This window comes from Esox lucius, chromosome 15, assembly GCF_011004845.1.
Source record: "Esox lucius isolate fEsoLuc1 chromosome 15, fEsoLuc1.pri, whole genome shotgun sequence".
Taxonomy (NCBI): domain Eukaryota; kingdom Metazoa; phylum Chordata; class Actinopteri; order Esociformes; family Esocidae; genus Esox; species Esox lucius.
This window is the reverse complement of record NC_047583.1, coordinates 1,937,698-1,958,211: the sequence shown is the minus strand read 5'-3', so window position 1 is coordinate 1,958,211 and position 20,514 is coordinate 1,937,698. Positions and strand designations below refer to the sequence as shown.

Below are 20,514 nucleotides of genomic sequence, written 5' to 3'. Positions count from 1 at the left end.
TAATGCACGTGAGACAGTGAACGCCTGATATCCCGGGTGTCGAGTGGCGCCTGCACTGTCTTGTGATTTCAATTGAATCACCACATTTCGTCTTAAGTCATTATCAGCGTGAAAAGTCGCTGGTCGCTTGCTTCCAGCCTGCCTCGAAATGAATCATGTGGACACGCATTTGTCTCCGGAAAACTGTTTGGTTTTTACAGTAATGATCGCAGAGAGTATGGCGGGTTATCGGTTATTTATACGGAGTCTTTAAAATAAATGCATCCCGTAAAGAACCGGAGATGACATCAGCCTGATGACTAGCGACGGTGCTGCGGATTTTGGTGACGAAAACACGCTAGCTGGCCTGGGCGGACTTGTTAATTATGTTTATAAATACACAGACAGGGGAAGCAAAGGTTGAAATCACGAAATCTTTTATTGCTGCTGTTAATATTTATCAGACTGTCGCGCGAACGTCAAATATTGCGCATAGCCTAAAGTACGAGGGTGCGTCTTGCAGAGTAGACGGTCAATAAACGGGATTGACGTTTGATGCCATTCTATCATCGGCCAATTTGGATAACCCTGCAGCGTTGATGGTGGTGAGTATTATAGACGAAAATGTACACTTTTAACTGCAGTCAAGTGCTTAGTCCCGGAATTTGCCATATCACGTTTCTGACATGTCGCCGTTATTTGGCGAAGTGTTTAGCCTACCATGGAACGCCCTCCACTGCACTCCAGTGAAAGTGCAGCATAATCCACGGGATTATAAATATTGATGCGCCTTGTCCAACCCTGACAATGGGATGCATCAGGCTCTTCCTCCAGAAGATGAGGCACAGGATAAAACTGGAATTGGTCAGAGAATTGGGCCGCCAGTATCCAGTCTTCTGCTTCCTCCTTCTCGTCTTGCTCTTGTCAACTGTTTTGTTGAACAGGTAGGCACTGGATGTTTACGTTCTCAAAATAATGTGTCCTGACAAGAGTAAAACTGACTCATTACACCATGATGCTCTTTGCGTACATTGTTTGGCAGTTGATTTAGGCTAGATTAACAGCTACTACTGAGTCACTTCTTACACTGACTTATCTCATTTTTATAATTCACAGATATCTACACATTATTATGGTTTTCTGGTCGTTCCTGGCAGGAGTTGTCACTTTCTATTGCTCTTTAGGCCCGGAGACTCTTTTGCCCAATATCTGGCTGTCTATTACGCCAAAGAGCAAGGTAGGCATGCAGAGAAAATATATACCTGCGACTATATATTTTTGCTTAGGTTACGTTAATTGAGTGTGGTTTTGTATCTTCAGGAAGACCAGCAAGAGTTGTTCCCCTTAGGTCACAGCTGTGCAGTCTGCGGGAAGATAAAGTGTAAAAGGCATAGGTGAGACCACTGCTGGAAAAATACTATGTGAATGTTTATCTGAATGTTGGTGTTATTGTAAATTTGTGAGATTGACAGTGAAGATGGTAGGTTACTGCAGTAATGTGTCTCTGTGTTTAAGGTTAATTTGAATCTATTTTCACAATAAACCACTAAATTACATTTCATTTTACAAAATAGTTAAGGAATTCTACAAAATGACTGAACAAAAATATAAACGATTTAAATAGCAGTTCATATAAGAAAATCCGTTAGTGGAAATGTATTCACGACTGTGAATAAAGATAAGCGTCTGTTGATCACAGATGCCTTAAAGAAAGCAGCGGTGTTGCCTCCGTTTGCTTCATGCAGCATGACGTATGTTTTATCATAACCCCTCCACCGGGATTTGCTACTCTGTTCACAACGTTAACTTTAGCTAGCTGCGCGCCTGCATTCACGTTAAGATATCGGCGAGGCCGACGGGCATGCACAGGAGCTTCCCTGAGATAGCTTTATCAGCTGTGTGGGTGGCTATTCAAAGACGATCCGGCAGTCTGAAGTGTAGGTCCTGGGCTGGTAGCTATGATTACACGCTGTCTGCAGCTGAATATTTGTACAGCCCGTTGAAGTTCTGCCAAATTCTCGAAATTAATGTTGTCGGTGTCTTTGGTAAATTATTCTTAAATTCACTAAGCAGTAGAATGACAAGATTCAATAGGATGAAATACGGGACAGTCAGACTATAATTCGGGGGGGAAACCGGGACGTCTGATCAATTTACTAGGCAACATCTCTTGTGGGCGGTTTTACAATCAGCATGCCCATTCCGTGGTCTTTTATTGGCCCCCGCAACATACACCTGGGTAATGATCACGAACTTTTCCAGAATTTGTGATGTCCAATTTGTGGGACCGTTTCATCACATCAACTCCAAGCGGACTCGCGACAGTCAAGATGTGTGTCTTCCAAATCATATCCTATCCCGTTCTGTTTTTATTCACACTTTCTGTTCAACCAGGAAGTGCTCCAGCAACCTTACACCCTGGAAAAATAGACCATAAAGAACACTCCCGCGTTTTTCACCGCAAAGAATCACTAGAGCGCTGTCAAACAAGTTATGTAGATGGGTTAGTTTGGCAACGGAGAAATGCTAAAAAACCATTTAATAGATATTTTATTTGTCAATTAAATTTTTCTGGGATCATTTATTTCAAGTAATTTTACATGTTGAATTTAGATTTTTGTTCAGGTTACTTCATTCATCCATAATAAATCGCAAGTGTCTTTTGCTACCTTCGCAGTGGCCAAATAGCATAATGGAAAGATTGGAGTTAATTGGCAAGATTTGTCTTCATAATTATCTGTTCACAGACCAACTTTACTACTGGAGAACTATCAACCATGGTTGAACTTAAAAGTTCCCTCCAAAGTGGATGCCTCTCTTTCAGAGGTAGGGGACATTGAAACATCTAATTTGTACTCTGCATTCTGAAAAGTGCTTTTCATTGAAGGATGTTACATGTTTTATTTCCAGGTTTTGGAACTGGTTCTGGAGAACTTTGTGTATCCCTGGTACAGGTGTGTTACTGCATAATCATTACAAGTGACCATGTTACATGAAATAAATTTTCTGCAGGCATATGACCTGGTTGTTTTCTCTGGTTAAGGGACATCACAGATGACGAGGCGTTTGTAGATGAGCTGAGAGTGACTTTACGTTTCTTTGCCGCTGTTCTCGTTCGCCGAGCACAAAAGGTAAAGCAAGTCAGTTTTGACCCTATTCTAGATGTACATTTTATTCTCTGTGATGTCCCCCCCCCCCCCAGGTTGATATTCCAGGTCTTATCACAGCCAAACTGCTTAAAGTGTCCATGAAGCACATTGAAATAATCACCAAAGCCCGGCAAAAAGGTCAGTCCCATGAACACATTGTAGAGGAAGTGTTTTTTGTGAAGGGTGGAGCTGAACGATCCGGCTCTGTTTCTAACCCCCTAGTGAAGAACGCTGAGTATCTGCAGCAAGCCGCCCTGGAGGAGTACGGCCCAGACCTCCATGTGGCCCTACGCAGTCGCAGAGATGAGCTCCTCTACCTCAGGAAGCTGACCGAGATGCTCTTCCCCTATATTCTGCCTCCCAAAGCCTCTGACTGCCGGTAACATGTTGGGCATTCCTCCTGGGGTTGTGTTACTTTGTGGTGATGCCTGTGTACAGCTAGTTGGTTGTACCTGGTAGTTAACTGGGTTCACTTGATATCCCAGATGTTAAGCTGTTACCTGTTATGGGGCTGGAATGAAAAGCAGCACAACTAGCTAACAACTTCTAACAGATACGGGACAGTTGAAGATTGAAGCAAGATATCCTAATAACTTCCACAGTCAAGGCTTGAACCTAGATTGTAGTGGTCAGTTTGGAGCTACGATAGAGCACTTCACAGGGTCTGACTGCTGCACCGCCCGGGAGACCCACGAAAAATGTTTTGAACATTTCTTACTGGACGTTTACAGATATTCAGATAATTTTACTGTACAATAATGCTTTGCGTTGTCCTATTTCTTTTATTAATGCCTTGATCTCCAATATCCTTAGATCTCTGACTCTTCTGATTAGAGAGGTGTTGGCCGGCTCTGTTTTCCTCCCCGCCTTGGACTATCTGGCCGATCCTGTGAGTGCTTTGTAGGGGAGTACCATTTCATTTAAATGCCCTGCAACGTGTTTCATTTAAATGCCCTGCAACGTCTTTCATTTAAATGCCATGTAACACTTTTCATTTAAATGCCATGTAACGCTTTTCATTTAAATGCCATGTAACGCTTTTCATTTAAATGCCATGTAACGCTTTTCATTTAAATGCCATGTAACGCGTTTCATTTAAATGCCATGTAACGCGTTTCATTTAAATGCCATGTAACGCGTTTCATTTAAATGCCATGTAACACTTTTCATTTAAATGCCCTGCAACGTCTTTCATTTAAATGCCCTGCAACGTCTTTCATTGAAATGCCATGTAACGCGTTTCATTGAAATGCCATGTAACGCGTTTCATTGAAATGCCATGTAACGCGTTTCATTGAAATGCCATGTAACGCGTTTCATTGAAATGCCATGTAACGCGTTTCATTGAAATGCCATGTAACGCGTTTCATTGAAATGCCATGTAACGCGTTTCATTCGGTGTGTCCAAGCTTATTTCTATCCTGATTCATGTAGTATGATTGTTTTTGGGTTTTTCTCTCCTGGGACCAAGACAAGTCAAAATGGATTTTCAGTTGTAAATCAGTTCTTTCCCATTTAGGACACCGTCAATCATTTGCTTCTCATTTTCATCGACAACTCTCCTCCGGAGGCCGCCATGGAGCCCAGCTCAACATTGGTTCCCTTCTTGCAAAAGTACTCAGAAATCCGCAACAAGAAGCCCTCTGTAAGTAACAGAGCAAACCCATTCTGCCCGCATACTGTCCTTCCCTTCCACCCATCTCCCCTTGAGTCTGACGACCTCCCCCTTTCTCAGGTTCTGAAGCTGGAGCTGAAGGAGGTCCGGGAGCACCAGGATCTGCTCTTCCGCTTCATGAACTTCCTGAAGCAGGAGGGTGCTGTGCATGTGCTCCAGTTCTGCCTCACTGTGGGTAAGAAGGCTTTGGGCCTCAGAGTAACTAGGCAACGGCCCTGTCACCCGCCCTGTCACCCGCCCTGTCACCCGCCCTGTCATCCGCCCTGTCATCCGCCCTGTCATCCTCCCCGTCACCCTCCCCGTCACCCTCCCCGTCACCCTCCCCGTCACCCTCCCCGTCACCCCCCCGTCACCCCCCCGTCACCCCCCCCGTCACCCTCCCCCGTCACCCTCCCCGTCACCCTCCCCGTCACCCTCCCCGTCACCCGCCCGGTCACCCGCCCTGTCACCCGCCCTGTCACCCGCCCTGTCACCCGCCCTGTCATCCGCCCTGTCATCCGCCCCGTCACCCTCCCCGTCACCCCCCCGTCACCCCCCCCGTCACCCCCCCCGTCACCCTCCCCCGTCACCCTCCCCCGTCACCCTCCCCGTCACCCTCCCCGTCACCCTCCCCGTCACCCGCCCGGTCACCCGCCCCGTCACCCGCCCGGTCACCCGCCCTGTCACCCCGTCTGGTGGCTGGAAATTCTTAAATAGGAATTATATGTCAGAATCGGTCATTTTGCTTTAAACAGACGCTCTGATCCTGAGCAACTTGCAGTAGTGGGCTGTCAGAAGACTTTGTCTTTGTCCTTTGTCAGTGGCCTGACATCGATTTAAATGTTACACAACGACAAACCAAACATACAGGTCTTTAAAGTCCAGGAAATCGTGTTTCAGTCCATTTGTAATTCAATGAACACACACATCCTTAGTCATTTCAAGTTTAGCCTTTTTTTGTCCCCAACAGAGGAATTCAACGATAAGATTCTGTGTCCAGAGCTGTCTGATTCTGAGAAGCTGATGCTCCACGATGAGGTGAAAAAGATCTACAAGACTTACTGCCTGGAAGAGAGCATCGACAAGATCCGCTTTGACCCTTTCATTGTAGAGGAGATCCGGAATAGTGAGTCACTGAGATCCAGTTTGTCAATTCCGTTCAAGGCACATCCTTGTTAAGTAGCTTTTGTCAAAACTCAGTCATTGCTTTTAATTATGTTATCTTTGAGAACTTATAATGGCATAACCTTCGGATATACAGCAGAACGTCTGTCTCTTAAGAAATGCTGATGAACTGTTGAGCTGTCTGGTAATTATTGCAGATGGCCGCTTCACTCGGTCACATTGTGCGATTTGTTTCCCTCCCTAGTTGCTGAGGGCCCCTACATCGGCGTGGTGAAGCTGCAGACCATGCGCTGCTTGTTCGAGGCCTACGAGCACGTCCTGTCCCTGCTGGAGAATGTCTTCACACCCATGTTCTGCCACAGCGACGAGGTCAGGACATTCTCCTCTTGTTATCAGTACCTGTGGGATGACTGACTCACCTCCTGCAGCAGGTCAACTGTTATTCGTCCAGTAGATGGACAGGGTCTGGACGAGGTCCTAAAGTGACTGGTTCCGTCCCTATCCCTTTTTCCCAGTATTTCCGGCAACTGTTACGGGGTGCCGAATCCCCCGCCAGGAACTCTAAACTGAGCAGGTGGGTGCTGTTTCTCTGGAGACCCGGTCCGCGTGACCCGAGTGTGTCTTTGTTCTGTGTTTTTCTGTAGGCTTGTTGTTACTGTGTATCCGTGGCGTTGTGGTAGACTAGTTCGCCTTGACAGGAGGCACAGTGCAGCTTTTTGGACACTTTTCCCCCCCGACTGTTCACCAGTTGACAAATTCTCCAGTCAGGTAGTTCTGTTTCGTTTGGTTTTTGAACACCGAACAAGGGAAATCTGGCAGCTCCCCTGTGCCGTGTTAACTCATTCACCAGGATGTCTTTCTGTTTTTTCGCTTCATCGGTACATGCCTGTATCACGGCCAGCCAAGTGCAGTCAGTGTTGTTTGGTGGTGATTTAATGGAGTGTGTTGTGTTTGTGTGATCTGTCATCCTTAACTCCTTGTGCCTGCTGTTATTCCAGAAATAGCCTGAGCTTGGATGACATCAGGTGAGTGTACCCCTTTAGCACGGCGTTTGGACCAAGGTTATCGATTGCCCCGTTTACACTGCATGCAAGATATGCAACTGTACTTGCCTGAATGCAGTCCAGGGAAAACAATGCTGCCTTTGTAACAATTTCAACAAACCCCACGTAGAATGTAACTGAGAATGGGTGTCAGCGTTCGCGTCCGCGCAACACACAAGTTGTTTGGCTCAGATGTGTCCTTTTCTGCACCGTGGAAATGTAAAGATCACCACGCAAAGAAAAGGGAGCTTGTCCGGTCGGAAGCATCTTTGTTATAGAGGCAGCGGCCGAGGCAGCATGGACTGAGGCTGTCAGGGCGGAGGAGGTGGAGGTTGAGGAGCAGATTGAAATAAGAGAATGGCGCCCACCCCGTGCGTGAACTCCGACCCTAACCCCACCCACCCCCCCCCAACCCCACCTTGTCTGTCTGTTTCTCTCGTCACCCACTCGCCCGTCCGCCATCTTGGACTGTGCACGTTTCTGTGTCCATCCACCCCGTCTGGACGTGCACTCTGGGCGAATGCCGTGCGCGCTGCCTCTAAAGCTCCTGCGAGTGGGACTGCGCCCTGAACCCCGAGTCCCTGCCCGGCACCCCTGGGTTCACCGCCTCAACCGCGTCTGTCAACCACCACCTCCATGTGCCGTCCATTGTCGCCCTTCCATCCGGCTCTTATGGCTGTCTAACCTCGCGCCCTGGCTCGCTGAAGTAAGTGGGCCTCCATTGCAATCCTGTGTGTGTCCTTCACCCTCCCCCATCACCGCCCCCAGGCTCCTCCCACCTCCTATGTGTTGCCTTGTCCCGGGGTGCTCGTGCTTCCTGGTCTAGTCCTCCGTGCACTCTGGACGGATGTCCGTCCCCGACGTGGCTTGTGTTTAACAAGCGTGTGTGATTTCATCTGTCATTCACAAAGTCTCTGTTATGTTAGTAGTTGTTATTTCATTAGTGTTTTTATTTCTTTGAGTTTTTCAACTCCTTTAACCTGTGGTTGTCCCCCTTGGTGAAATCGCTGTTACGCTTCATCTCTTACACAGCTGGCCGGAGGAAAAGTGGGTGAATGACACCTTTAGCCATAGAGACCCACCTTTTATAAAATGACACTTGCATGGTGCCAGCAAATAAAAACCCTAACTTTGTAAGATCCCTAATGATCACCTAAATGACACGCCATCTCAGACACTATTGGACTGATTTTCTTAAATGACACAACATCACAGACCCTACTGGAGCTGTTTTATTAAACCACACATCATCTCAGACACTACTGGAGCTGTTTTATATAATGACACAACATCTCAGAGACTATTGGACCTGTTGTATAAAACCACACAACATCTCAGACTACTGATCAGATCTTTCAAAAAGTGGGTCGTTTATCAATCATTTACCACATTTCACCGATTGACCGTGTGGAAGGGAGCGTTATTGTAATCAACTGAAGAAAAAAAATCTGAAAATTGTGAATTAATAAAAAAAATTGGCCAGAGAAGAGACCTGCATCATTTCTGTGGGATGAGGTATTTCCTGTTTCCTCGTTTGTTTTCCAGCGATTCTCCACCTGTAATCTCATCAGTGATCATTCATCCATTCATTTATTTCATCCATTCATTTCACTGTTATCTGTGATGCTCATTTCTTTGTGTGAGATCTCTGTGAGTCGGCTTTCCTCTGTGAGACGTCTACGAAGTGTGGCTGCCCTGGCTTCTACCTCAACCACCTCAGCCCTAAAAGACGCAGTATGCCTTCCATCTTCCGGTCCTGCACCAGCCGTGCATGCGCATTTCTGGAGCCTTGCGCCCTGCATGCATCGTCCAAAAAAAATAACAGACACTCTTGCTTCTTTGACCTGCAGGAACACCTCGAGGCGGGGCGAGTCGTTCGGTATCAGCCGCATTGGCAACAAGATCAAGGGTGTGTTCAAGAGCACCACCATGGAGGGAGCGATGCTGCCCCCACACGGCCTGGCGGAGGGGGAGGATGACATGGTCAGTACCGCGAGTGGCCACCGGGTGGCAGTGTGGAGCCTGGATCCGTTAGGGAAGAGCTCACTGTGTTTACAAGGGTACCGCCATGCTGTTCAGTATTTTATGTGTAGGTGGGGGGCCAGGTGACCTGATGTATGGGGGATTGCAGTGGCCAAGCTACTATTGTTTGTTTTTGGTCAGTATGAGGCCCTTCAGCCTCGAAGTGAAGTCCTTGGGCCGGAACAGGCTGCCTGAAGGTTTGCCTTAATGGATATTTCCATCAATTAATCAAAATGTTGTTGAGTAAACATGTTTAGTATACACCGATCTGCCATAACATTATGACCACTGACAGGTGAAGTGAATAACACTGATACACCCATCAGCCATAACATTATGACCACTGACAGGTGAAGTGAATAACACTGATACACCCATCAGCCATAACATTATGACCACTGACAGGTGAAGTGAATAACACTGATACACCCATCAGCCATAACATTATGACCACTGACAGGTGAAGTGAATAACACTGATACACCCATCAGCCATAACATTATGACCACTGACAGGTGAAGTGAATAACACTGATACACCCATCAGCCATAACATTATGACCACTGACAGGTGAAGTGAATAACACTGATACACCCATCAGCCATAACATTATGACCACTGACAGGTGAAGTGAATAACACTGATAATCTCGTTATCATGGCACCTGTCAGTGGGTGGGATATATTAGGCAGCAAGTGAACATTCTGTCCTCAATGTCGATGTGTTAGAATCAGGAAAAATGGGCAAGCGACTCTGACAGAGGCCAAATTGTGATGGCTAGACAATTGGGTGAGATCATTTTCAAAACTGCAGCCCTTGTGGGGTGTTCCTGGTCTGCAGTGGTCAGTACCTATCAAAAATGGTCCAAGGAAGGAAAAGCGGTGAACTGGCGACAGGGTCATGGGCGGCCAAGACACGTGGGGAGCGAAGGCTGGCCCGTGTGGTCCGATCCAACAGACGAGATACTGTAGCTGAAATTGCTGAAAAAGTGAATGCTGGTACTGATAGAAAGGTGTCAGAACACACAGTGCATCCCAGTTTGTTGTGTAAAGGGCTGCATAGCCTCAGACCAGTCAGGGTGCCCATGCTGACCCCTGTCCACTGCTGAAAGAGCCGACAATGGACACGTGAGCATCAGAACTGGTCATAATGTTATGGCTGATTGGTGTATATAATAGGCAGGTGGTGATAATGTTATGGCTGATAGGTGTATATAATAGGCAGGTGTTGATAATGTTATGGCTGATTGGTGTATATAATAGGCAGGTGGTGATAATGTTATGACTGATTGGTGTATGTAATAGGCAGGTGGTCATAATGTTATGGCTGATAGGTGTATGTATTGTAGGTGTGTTGTCTTTCTACTGAGATGAGTAGGAATAAGTATCAATATGAGGAGCCCTGGAAATAATAAAAATTATTTGTGGACGTTGCTACTAAGCTTACTGCTGGGGAAAGACATTAAGTGTAATGTTGAACTTCACTGATAATGTGTTAATGTCCTGCCGTATCAAAGTATTTATTTAAATGTCTGATTCTGTGCCCTGTCGTCTTTGACAGAGATTCCTCATCATTCCCTCAGCATTGCACAGCTGACTTGAACCTCAGTAGGTTTCTGGTGTTGATTATTCATCCTAGAGACCTTCTGAGCCGACCCGCTAGCTACACGTTCTAGCTGTGTGTTTCTCCCGCTAGCTACACGTTCTAGCTGTGTGTTTCTCCCGCTAGCTACACGTTCTAGCTGTGTGTTTCTCCCGCTAGCTACACGTTCTAGCTGTGTGTTTCTCCCGCTAGCTACACGTTCTAGCTGTGTGTTTCTCCCGCTAGCTACACGTTCTAGCTGTGTGTTTCTCCCGCTAGCTACACGTTCTAGCTGTGTGTTTCTCCCGCTAGCTACACGTTCTAGCTGTGTGTTTCTCCCGCTAGCTACACGTTCTAGCTGTGTGTTTCTCCCGCTAGCTACACGTTCTAGCTGTGTGTTTCTCCCGCTAGCTACACGTTCTAGCTGTGTGTTTCTCCCGCTAGCTACACGTTCTAGCTGTGTGTTTCTCCCGCTAGCTACACGTTCTAGCTGTGTGTTTCTCCAGCTAGCTACACGTTCTAGCTGTGTGTTTCTCCAGCTAGCTAAATGTTCTAGCTGTGTGTTTCTCCAGCTAACTACACGTTCTAGCTGTGTGTTTCTCCCGCTAGCTGTTATCAGTTGACTCATCTAGCATTTCACATTCTGTACCAATTAAGAGGTTTCCTGTTGTTAACTGTAGGACTCAGTCATTGTAAATGGACTGTTGCCGTGGGTTACCTCTTTGTTCCCTTGACGTGTTCCACACAATCTTTCCCATATGTAAGGCTTGTGTGGAAATATTTTCAGGTTGAAATATTATTTAAGTTTTTAGCATTTTCTTTGATGGTTATAATCAGTTTGCTTTTTAGATTGTAATGACCATATGGAGGATGGGAACCTGATGCTAGATAAGCCCTCCTACTCTACAGACCTTTGTGAATACAGAGGCTTAGATTTCTAAATATTTGTGGTGGTCTTGCCTTGACCTGACTTTAACCTCCCTGACCTCTAACCCCCCCACCCCCGTGCCTGGGTTCTGTCAGGTGGAGGAGGCGATAATGGTCCTGGAGGATGACTCGCCCATGGAGGCCATCACAACCCCCACCACCCCCCGGAACCTTTCCGCCTGGACCATCACCATCCCCTACATCGACTTCTACGACGATGACGTCAAGAGGGAGAGGATTCCTGTGTTCTGCATCGACGTGGAACGCAACGACAGGAAGGCAGGTGCGACACGCCGGCTGCTCTGGGCGCCACAGGTGTCACCCGCTGTGAAACCAGCGGTCCTGGGCGCCACAGGTGTCACCCGCTGTGAAACCAGCGGTCCTGGGCGCCACAGGTGTCACCGGCTGTAAAACCAGCGGTCCTGGGCGCCACAGGTGTCACCGGCTATAAAACCAGCGGTCCTGGGCGCCACAGGTGTCACCGGCTGTAAAACCAGCGGTCCTGGGCGCCACAGGTGTCACCGGCTGTAAAACCAGCGGTCCTGGGCGCCACAGGTGTCACCGGCTGTAAAACCAGCGGTCCTGGGCGCCACAGGTGTCACCGGCTATAAAACCAGCGGTCCTGGGCGCCACAGGTGTCACCGGCTGTAAAACCACAGGTCCTGGGCGCCACAGGTGTCATTAGGCCTTTCTGGAACACGTTCTACAGTAGCTAAACATGGCGGTTTTCCTCTCCAGTAGTGCTGGATGTTATTCCGCTTCCCGGTCTGTTACAGTGCCCGTGGTTACTGACCACTCTTTGCTTCTCTTGTCGAAGAGCTTTTTCTGTGTTCCTGTGGTCATTGTCAAATGTAGATTTTTTTTATTTCCGTCCAATTGTTTAACTATTTATGTGTCCTCCAATATTAGACCAATAATATTACCAGACACATTTGACAGAGAGGATTAGACTATGTTGTATAGCCTCTGTTTAATGTAATATTTATGTAACTCTTTGTATTTCACAGTTGGTCATGAAACTGAGCACTGGTCTGTGTACAGAAGATATATGGAATTTTATGTCCTTGAATCAAAACTAACAGAGTTTCATGGTAAGTGTATGCTCTGGGTCAGTGGTTCTCAAACTATGGTACGTGGTACTCCCTTTAGTGGATATATATTCAATGAAATGTTGGTTTCATTGAATATGGTGGTTCGCAGTGAAGAGAAACACTGCTCTAGTTCCCTTCCTCATCTTTCAGATGTTGTAGCTATTCATTTTATATTCATATCCTCCGAGCATAAACAAAACATATAAACCTCACAACAACTGTACTTCAAGACCATTATCAACATGAGCACCTTGTCTTCACAGTACATTTCCACCATCAAAATTAAAGGAACAAAAGTCAGTTCTGATGGCACTTGGGACTACATACTTCCCACAGATATCCTGGGAAGCCCTGGGCATTCTGAAACAGCCCGGCTCTGTGAATAGTGGATGGGAGGGGTCATTAACAACAGTCAGCCCACTTGCATTTACAATCAGTACTGTGTCCCCTCACTGAGGAAAGACTGGTGGACACTGTGTCCCCTCACTGAGGAAAGACTGGTGGACATTGTGTCCCCTCACTGAGGAAAGACTGGTGGACATTGTGTCCCCTCACTGAGGAAAGACTGGTGGACATTGTGTCCCCTCACTGAGGAAAGACTGGTGGACACTGTGTCCCCTCACTGAGGAAAGACTGGTGGACACTGTGTCCTGTCATTGAGGACAGACTGGTGGACACTGTGTCCCGTCATTGAGGACAGACTGGTGGACACTGTATCCCATCATTGAGGACAGACTGGTGGACACTGTATCCCGTCATTGAGGACAGACTGGTGGACACTGTATCCCCTCACTGAGGAAAATGCTGGTGGACACTGTGTCCTCATGGAGGAAATGCTGGTGATTCTCTCTTTTGTCCAAACAGGCTCATTCCCCGATGCCCAGCTCCCCTCTAAACGAATCATCGGCCCCAAGAATTACGAGTACCTGACCTCCAAGCGGGAGGATTTCCAGGCGTACCTCCAAGTGGGTAGTCGTTTTGGTGTAAATAAGCTTTGGGTGGCATTTCCCTTCTAAATCAGGTCTGGAACACCAGATGATTGCAATTACTGTAACTAGCAGGAAGAAAAAGCCTCAAGGTTTAAATCCCAGGCCTGCTAATCTAGGAATGTAATACTGCCTTCAGCCTCTCAATGGGGTTTGTTCTGCCTCAGGGTGTTGAGCGTCAAGGACACATTTCCGTTGTTACATATGCCAGTGTTACCCTGTCGGCCCTGGAGGAGGCAGTGAACAAAACGAAGACTGTTGTCGTCTGTCTGTCCATCTTCCAGAAACTTCTCCAGCACCCTGAGCTGAGCAACAGTCAGCTCCTGGCGGACTTCCTCTCTCCTCACAGCCGGGACTCTCAGTTTGTGGACAAGATGCTGCCGGATGTAAATCTGGGTATGAAACACTCGCCAAATAGCCAACTGTCATGTCATGCATCGTTCAATCAAGCCACATCTGTAAATGGATTGTAAACACAGAGACCTGGATCATTAGCTGTCACAACTCATAAAGCCTCGGAGACACTTGAAAATCTCTAAGCTGTTTGGTCTCTTCTATAAAGTCTTATGCTGGTTGTCTGTTAAAAAATGTTTTTTATTTTTTATTATCACACAGGGAAAATAATCAAATCAGTACCCAGCAAACTGATAAAAGAAGTAAGTCATGCATTTTGAACTTTGGTGTGGAAAATAATAGTTCTTAGGGTTTTCCATTAGGAATGGTTACTGAGAGCAGATTCTCATTTAAGCTTTGTAGTTACAGCAATTACAGTCTATTGTCTCTGTTCAAATGTTCTCTGTGTTTTTGCCATCCCAGAAAGGACAGCATTTGGAGCCTTTCCTCCAGTCCTTTTTTAACTCCTGTGAATCGCCTAAACCCAAACCCAGCTGGCCAGAGCTGACCATCCTGAGTCCCACATCGGAGAATGACAAGAAGGTGGGTGTGTCACACAATTGGGTCTAAATATGATTTAGTTTCCTATTAAATATTTTGAGTGTTTCATTTTTTGTCTAACCTAGACTAGCGCACTCTAATCTGAGCTGAAAACATTGTGTTGCTCAGCCAACGGAGGCAGATCCTGGTGATTGAAGACCATCGCTGTTTATTCACATTGTTATTCTGTTTTCCCATTCATTTAAAGTGTGGTTGAAATTGACTCAGTGTGTTCTTCATATTGACCAGCTCTTCAATGACCTCTTCAAAAACAACGCCAACCGATCAGAGAGCACAGAGAAGAAACACAACCAGAACTATTTCATGGAGATGATCACAGTGGAGGGGGTCTATGACTACATGTTGTATGTAGGTAAGATGATCACAGTGGAGGGGGTCTATGACTACATGTTGTATGTAGGTAAGATGATCACAGTGGAGGGGGTCTATGACTACATGTTGTATGTAGGTAAGATGATCACAGTGGAGGGGGTCCATGACTACATGTTGTATGTAGGTTAGATTATCACTGTGGAGGGGGTCTATGACTACATGTTGTATGTAGGTTAGATTATCACTGTGGAGGGGGTCTATGACTCCATGTTGTATGTAGGTTAGATTATCACAGTGGAGGGGGTCTGTGACTACATGTTGTATGTAGGTAAGATGATCACAGTGGAGGGGGTCTATGACTACATGTTGTATGTAGGTAAGATGATCACAGTGGAGGGGGTCCATGACTACATGTTGTATGTAGGTTAGATTATCACAGTGGGGGGGGTCTATGACTACATGTTGTATGTAGGTTAGATTATCACTGTGGAGGGGGTCTGTGACTACATGTTGTATGTAGGTTAGATTATCACAGTGGAGGGGGTCTGTGACTACATGTTGTATGTAGGTTAGATTATCACTGTGGAGGGGGTCTATGACTCCATGTTGTATGTAGGTTAGATTATCACTGTGGAGGGGGTCTATGACTACATGTTGTATGTAGGTAAGATTATCACTGTGGAGGGGGTCTATGACTACATGTTGTATGTAGGTAAGATTATCACAGTGGAGGGGGTCTGTGACTACATGTTGTATGTAGGTTAGATTATCACCGTGGAGGGGGTCTGTGACTACATGTTGTATGTAGGTTAGATTATCACTGTGGAGGGGGTCTATGACTCCATGTTGTATGTAGGTTAGATTATCACTGTGGAGGGGGTCTATGACTCCATGTTGTATGTAGGTTAGATTATCACTGTGGAGGGGGTCTATGACTACATGTTGTATGTAGGTAAGATTATCACTGTGGAGGGGGTCTATGACTACATGTTGTATGTAGGTAAGATTATCACAGTGGAGGGGGTCTGTGACTACATGTTGTATGTAGGTAAGATTATCACAGTGGAGGGGGTCCATGACTACATGTTGTATGTAGGTTAGATTATGAGTCTATGACTGCATGTTGTATGTAGGTTAGATTATGAGTCTATGACTACATGTGGCTAAGTCAACCACCACCCAAAGCTTCTGTCCACCCAGTGCCCAACTAATGCAGCAATATGACACTCAATGGTGAGTTAGCCACCTGCTAGTTACTAGCGAAACTGTGGGAAAGCTTTGAAAAAAAGCATTGAAAAGTTCCCAGGAGCACAGTGGGCTCCATCATTGTGAAATGTTAGAGTTTGAAACCACCAAGACTCTTCCTACAGCTGTCTGTCTGGCGAAACTTTCTAACAGGTCAAGAAACCGTAGAGCATTCTGACTAACTGTGCCACAGTGTGGTTTGACGGCTGCTCCGTGGCCGGGCAGAAGGCCCTGCAATGGGTGGTGAAAACCGTCACTGGTGCCCATCTCCCATCGTAGGGTACAGGCCTCTTCATTCCCGCACCAGCAGGCTCAGGAACAGTTTCTTTCCAGCAACTTTAACCCTGCTGAACTCTGTACCCAATACTAAGCAATTTGTTGCACTTGTTACCTTGCACCTACAATTTACCTTCATTGCACATTTATACAAACCACCTATAACGTACTTTGTTCTTAATAGTTTCATGTCTACATTTTCTGCAATCTTCTATTTGCACTTCTAGGTTCCTGGTGAGGAAATGGAACTATAACAGATTTTCTTCTAGGTTAAATGGTGTTAGCGACGAGAGCCTGGTTATTTGGTTCTGGAGGAGTAGCGTTTGAAGGGGTTTTCAAAAAAAATTCAAAAAATCCAGAATATCCAATCTGGCAGAATTGTTTTAACGTAATGTTTCTATGGATGGATCTATGTACCAAACTCTAAGAATATCAGTGGGGTGGGCGTGGTGGGCGTGGTGGGCGTGGTGGGCGTGGTGGGCGTGGTGATCAACCAAAGTTGGCCACTTTAGAGGCCTGTTACAGTGGTGAACCGATTTGCATGAGACTGTTCAGCTCGTGTGGGTACAGTGTACTACTTCCATGCAAATTTCAGTCCTTCTGCGCCATTTTATCTCAGGAAAAACAACTAACATTTTCCAGAAGTGTACTAACAAACCAGAATAAATAATATGGGGTTTCGCTAATAAACTGCTGAAACCGTATTAACACCCAGGGGTAGAGACGGACATGTAGTATCGGTTTGTCCGGAATGACATATGGTCATTCAAAGGTGTTCAGGGAATCAGTTACGGAATTGGGGGCAACCTAACATCACCGCTGTCACTGGCAGGTCGAGTGGTCTTCCGCATCCCTGATTGGCTGCATCACCTGCTGATGGGCGGGAGGATCCTGCTGAAGAACACCCTGGAGGCTTACACGGACCACTATCTGCAGCATAAACTGGACAAGGTGTTCCAGGAGCATCGTCTAGTCTCTCTCATCACCCTGCTCAGAGGTAGCTTGCTTAACATTGACCTCTTAACATTGACCTCTGTGCTTTTGACCCAGGTGGTCCAATGGTCTAAGCTGATGCCTCCGGCGCATATGTACTGCTGTGGCATGGGTTCAAATCCAGCCCACGGCCCTTTTAGCAAAAACTCTCAAATAAAGCATTAAAATGCTTGAACATTTCTTTCTTTTGTTTTTTTTTACCTTTTAGTCTCTAAAAGGTAAAGATTGATATGAACCCAATTGTGATGCATGTGTTCTTGTGATCTACCAGATGCTGTCTTCTGTGAAAACAATGAGCCGCGTTCTTTGGAAAACAAGCAGAAAAGGGCCAAGAGGACATTTGAGGAGATGATGAAATATATTCCAGGTGGTAATATTATCATTCATCTCATGTTTTAGCCAAAATTGGAAATAAATTAGGTTTTGTCAGTTTTGTTAAAGTAGAAAACTTGGCAAAGTGTATTGAACATTTCTGGTTTTTGCCATGGATTTTTTTATTTCATTGCTATTAAGAAACAAAAACATGATTTGTCATTAGTCACTTTGACAAGCTAAGAGGATTGATTATATTGTCTTCCCATCAAAGAATTCCTGGGAAAGTGTATCGGAGAAGAGGCTCGGTACGAGGGGGTTCGTCTGCTTTTTGATGGACTACAACAGCCGGTTCTTAACAAACAGGTACATCAACACACCAAGGCAGAGTGAATACCGAAATGCTGGACAATGGAAGGGTGATGAGAAGAATGGAAACAAACTGCACCAATTCTGAACTGTCCAAAATGTGAAAGCTCTGGTCTTCAGGTGCTGAAGGGTGCTTTCTAGCCTGTGTGAGTCGGAGGCTTGTGAAGGCCTGTGTCGATTTGGAGGCCTGTGAAGGCCTGTGTCGATTCGGAAACCTGTGAAGGCCTGTGTCGATTCGTAAACCTGTGAAGGCCTGTGTCGGTTCGGAGGCCTGTGAAGGCCTGTGTCGGTTCGGAGGCCTGTGAAGGCCTGTGTCGGTTCGGAGGCCTGTGAAGACCTGTGTCGGTTCGGAGGCCTGTGAAGGCCTGTGTCAATTTGGAGGCCTGTGTGATTCGGAGGCCAGTGAAGGCCTGTGTCGATTTGGAGGCTTGTGAAAGCCTGTGTTTTTCTGTGTTAATATGAGGAAAGGCTAGCCTCTAGTGGAGGCCTCTGTCCCTTCTTCATCATTGTTATTTAATGGACAGACCATGAATTACTTGATTGGAAGAAGTCATAGATTGCCGTTTGTGGTAAACAGAGTTCATATTACCAAGGTTTCCACTCTTTTAATAGTCATTAATTTCAATTGAAGGGCTGTACTGCTTGTTTTAAAAGGCAGTGTAAGATTATTTGATTGACACTTGGTAATCTGGATTTGACAGTAACAGAGTGTACAGAGTTTGTATTCATTGTCCTGTTCTTCTTTCCCCAGTTGACATATGTCTTGCTGGACCTGGCTCTTCTTGAACTGTTTCCCGAACTGAACAAGGTAAATGGATCAGTCATGTTATTGTTTTGATTAAACTTTCTAAGTGAGACACCTGCATATCAGGTGAAAGGTGTGTTGGAACACAAATTTGGACATGTTTCCCTACACCAAGTACGTGGAATTAACCTTACTTCAATGAAGAGAAATGACTTGCTCTACTGACCAGTACATTCAGTGTGACAAGCCAGAACAGTCCTGTTGTCCTATAGTCATTCCTACAGTAATAATTGTTCCATACATTCTTATGACATGGATTTCTTTTTTTCCAGCAGCCAGGTCAGAAGGGGCCTAACATGGCTCCCTGGATGTAGCCAGAGGATGGACAAGCTTTCGTTTCGGCAGCATATGATTGAAGGCCATTTTAAGTTGTTCACATACACAGATTCAACCTAATGTAGGACTTAACAACATGTAGAACTCCAATATAGATTTTTTTTTTAAGTCCTAGATTTGGCTTTATCTGTGTCCAGAAAGTTGGCCACAAATATTTTAATGATGGTCTTAAGTTTTATTTCTCGGACAGACAAGCAAACACGTTGAGAGACAAAAAAATAAGATGCTTTTTAATTAGTATCATTGGGGGCTATAGAGGCAGGACCACAAGTCCCAGAGTGCTTAGGGATCAGTTAATTCCTTGAAGCTGTGAGTTTTCCTGATCTTGTAGGTTAACCTGAAGTGGCCTGAGATGATCAAGCGGGCTCCAGTGCTCATGCACTGCTCCGGTGTGGGTTAAAATCCAACGTACTACTCCTTCAGCACAAACTAATTCAGCACTTTCCTGTCCAATAAAAAAAGTTGGATGAAATCGGGTTGCATGAAAACAGTAAACTAAACCTGTGAAATGAAATCCCTCTTTACAAAGAGACAACTATTACGGTCTTGAGAAACACAGCGTAAGCTATGAATATATGGCAGTGCGTGGTTTTCTTTGACCAGTATGGGATCAGAGTGTATATAGGCTTTTCTCGGCAATGGAAACAGTTGGCTTCAATTGATCAGATTAACGAGTTAACAAAGCTTAAGGGAAATCAGAAAAAACAAGCCTCTCTCTTTTCAATGGTTTCGTGTAAATATTTTTTATTAAATCTTATGAAAAGGTCATGGTTGCCTGGAGCCCTGCTTATCTTTACAACATTTAGAGACTGGAATCGCCACACAATGTTACAAATGAAAAGCTGTGCTGTAGGCACAAGTTAAAATGACTGCTCAATTTCCATATGTTAAAATGTTATTTCAAAATGATGAGATCGTGTCAACCAAAAAAGAATGTGGATGACAGGCTTCCATGGGTACAGCGCACTAGATTTTTACTTAATGCTCTGCTTGCTTAACCTGTCTTTTTTTAATTTTTATGGTCATTTCCAAAAATGCTGATTCTCACAGGAAATAACCATGGAAATACAGGATGTGATTGAACATACACATGATTATGCTAATAAAATATTTATTGATGAAAGTCATACGTCCTGATGTTTTAACATGATTCACCTACTCTTAGTCACAGCTTTCATAAACCTGCCCACATGACTTGGCCCAGGATTATAACTTCCTTCTTTGGGTGTCTTCTAGTCTCCCCATGGGAGCAGGCATTCTGCATTTGTCATTTGAAACATTTAAGCCTACACAACGCCAGGAAATTGGGATGTTTACTGTTTTTCACAACCGCTAACTCACATTTCCTGAATATT

At 45.5% G+C, this 20,514-nt stretch overlaps 1 protein-coding gene across 5 annotated transcripts; it reads left to right on the top strand.

Moving 5' to 3' along the window:
* Nucleotides 1-123: 123 nt before the first annotated feature.
* On the top strand, nt 124-20,276 carry LOC105016047 (sorting nexin-14). 5 transcript variants are annotated; one of them, XM_029125508.2, is made up of 30 exons: nt 124-584; nt 695-923; nt 1,096-1,216; nt 1,300-1,373; nt 2,727-2,805; nt 2,890-2,933; nt 3,023-3,110; nt 3,182-3,266; nt 3,351-3,507; nt 3,942-4,017; nt 4,648-4,773; nt 4,864-4,978; nt 5,753-5,908; nt 6,152-6,276; nt 6,423-6,481; nt 6,906-6,932; nt 7,495-7,656; nt 8,801-8,933; nt 11,577-11,763; nt 12,488-12,571; nt 13,436-13,536; nt 13,842-13,953; nt 14,173-14,213; nt 14,374-14,493; nt 14,740-14,863; nt 17,177-17,341; nt 17,609-17,704; nt 17,924-18,015; nt 18,770-18,826; nt 19,099-20,276. In XM_029125508.2, the coding sequence occupies exons 2-30, from the start codon at nt 787-789 to the stop codon at nt 19,135-19,137; spliced, it is 2,982 nt and encodes a 993-aa protein (XP_028981341.2). In that variant the 5' UTR covers nt 124-584; nt 695-786; the 3' UTR covers nt 19,138-20,276. The 5 variants fall into 5 exon arrangements, with proteins under 5 accessions (XP_028981341.2, XP_028981339.2, XP_028981340.2 ...); XM_029125506.2 differs by having other exon boundaries at nt 19,096-20,276; XM_029125507.2 differs by having other exon boundaries at nt 688-923; nt 19,096-20,276.
* Nucleotides 20,277-20,514: the final 238 nt, after the last annotated feature.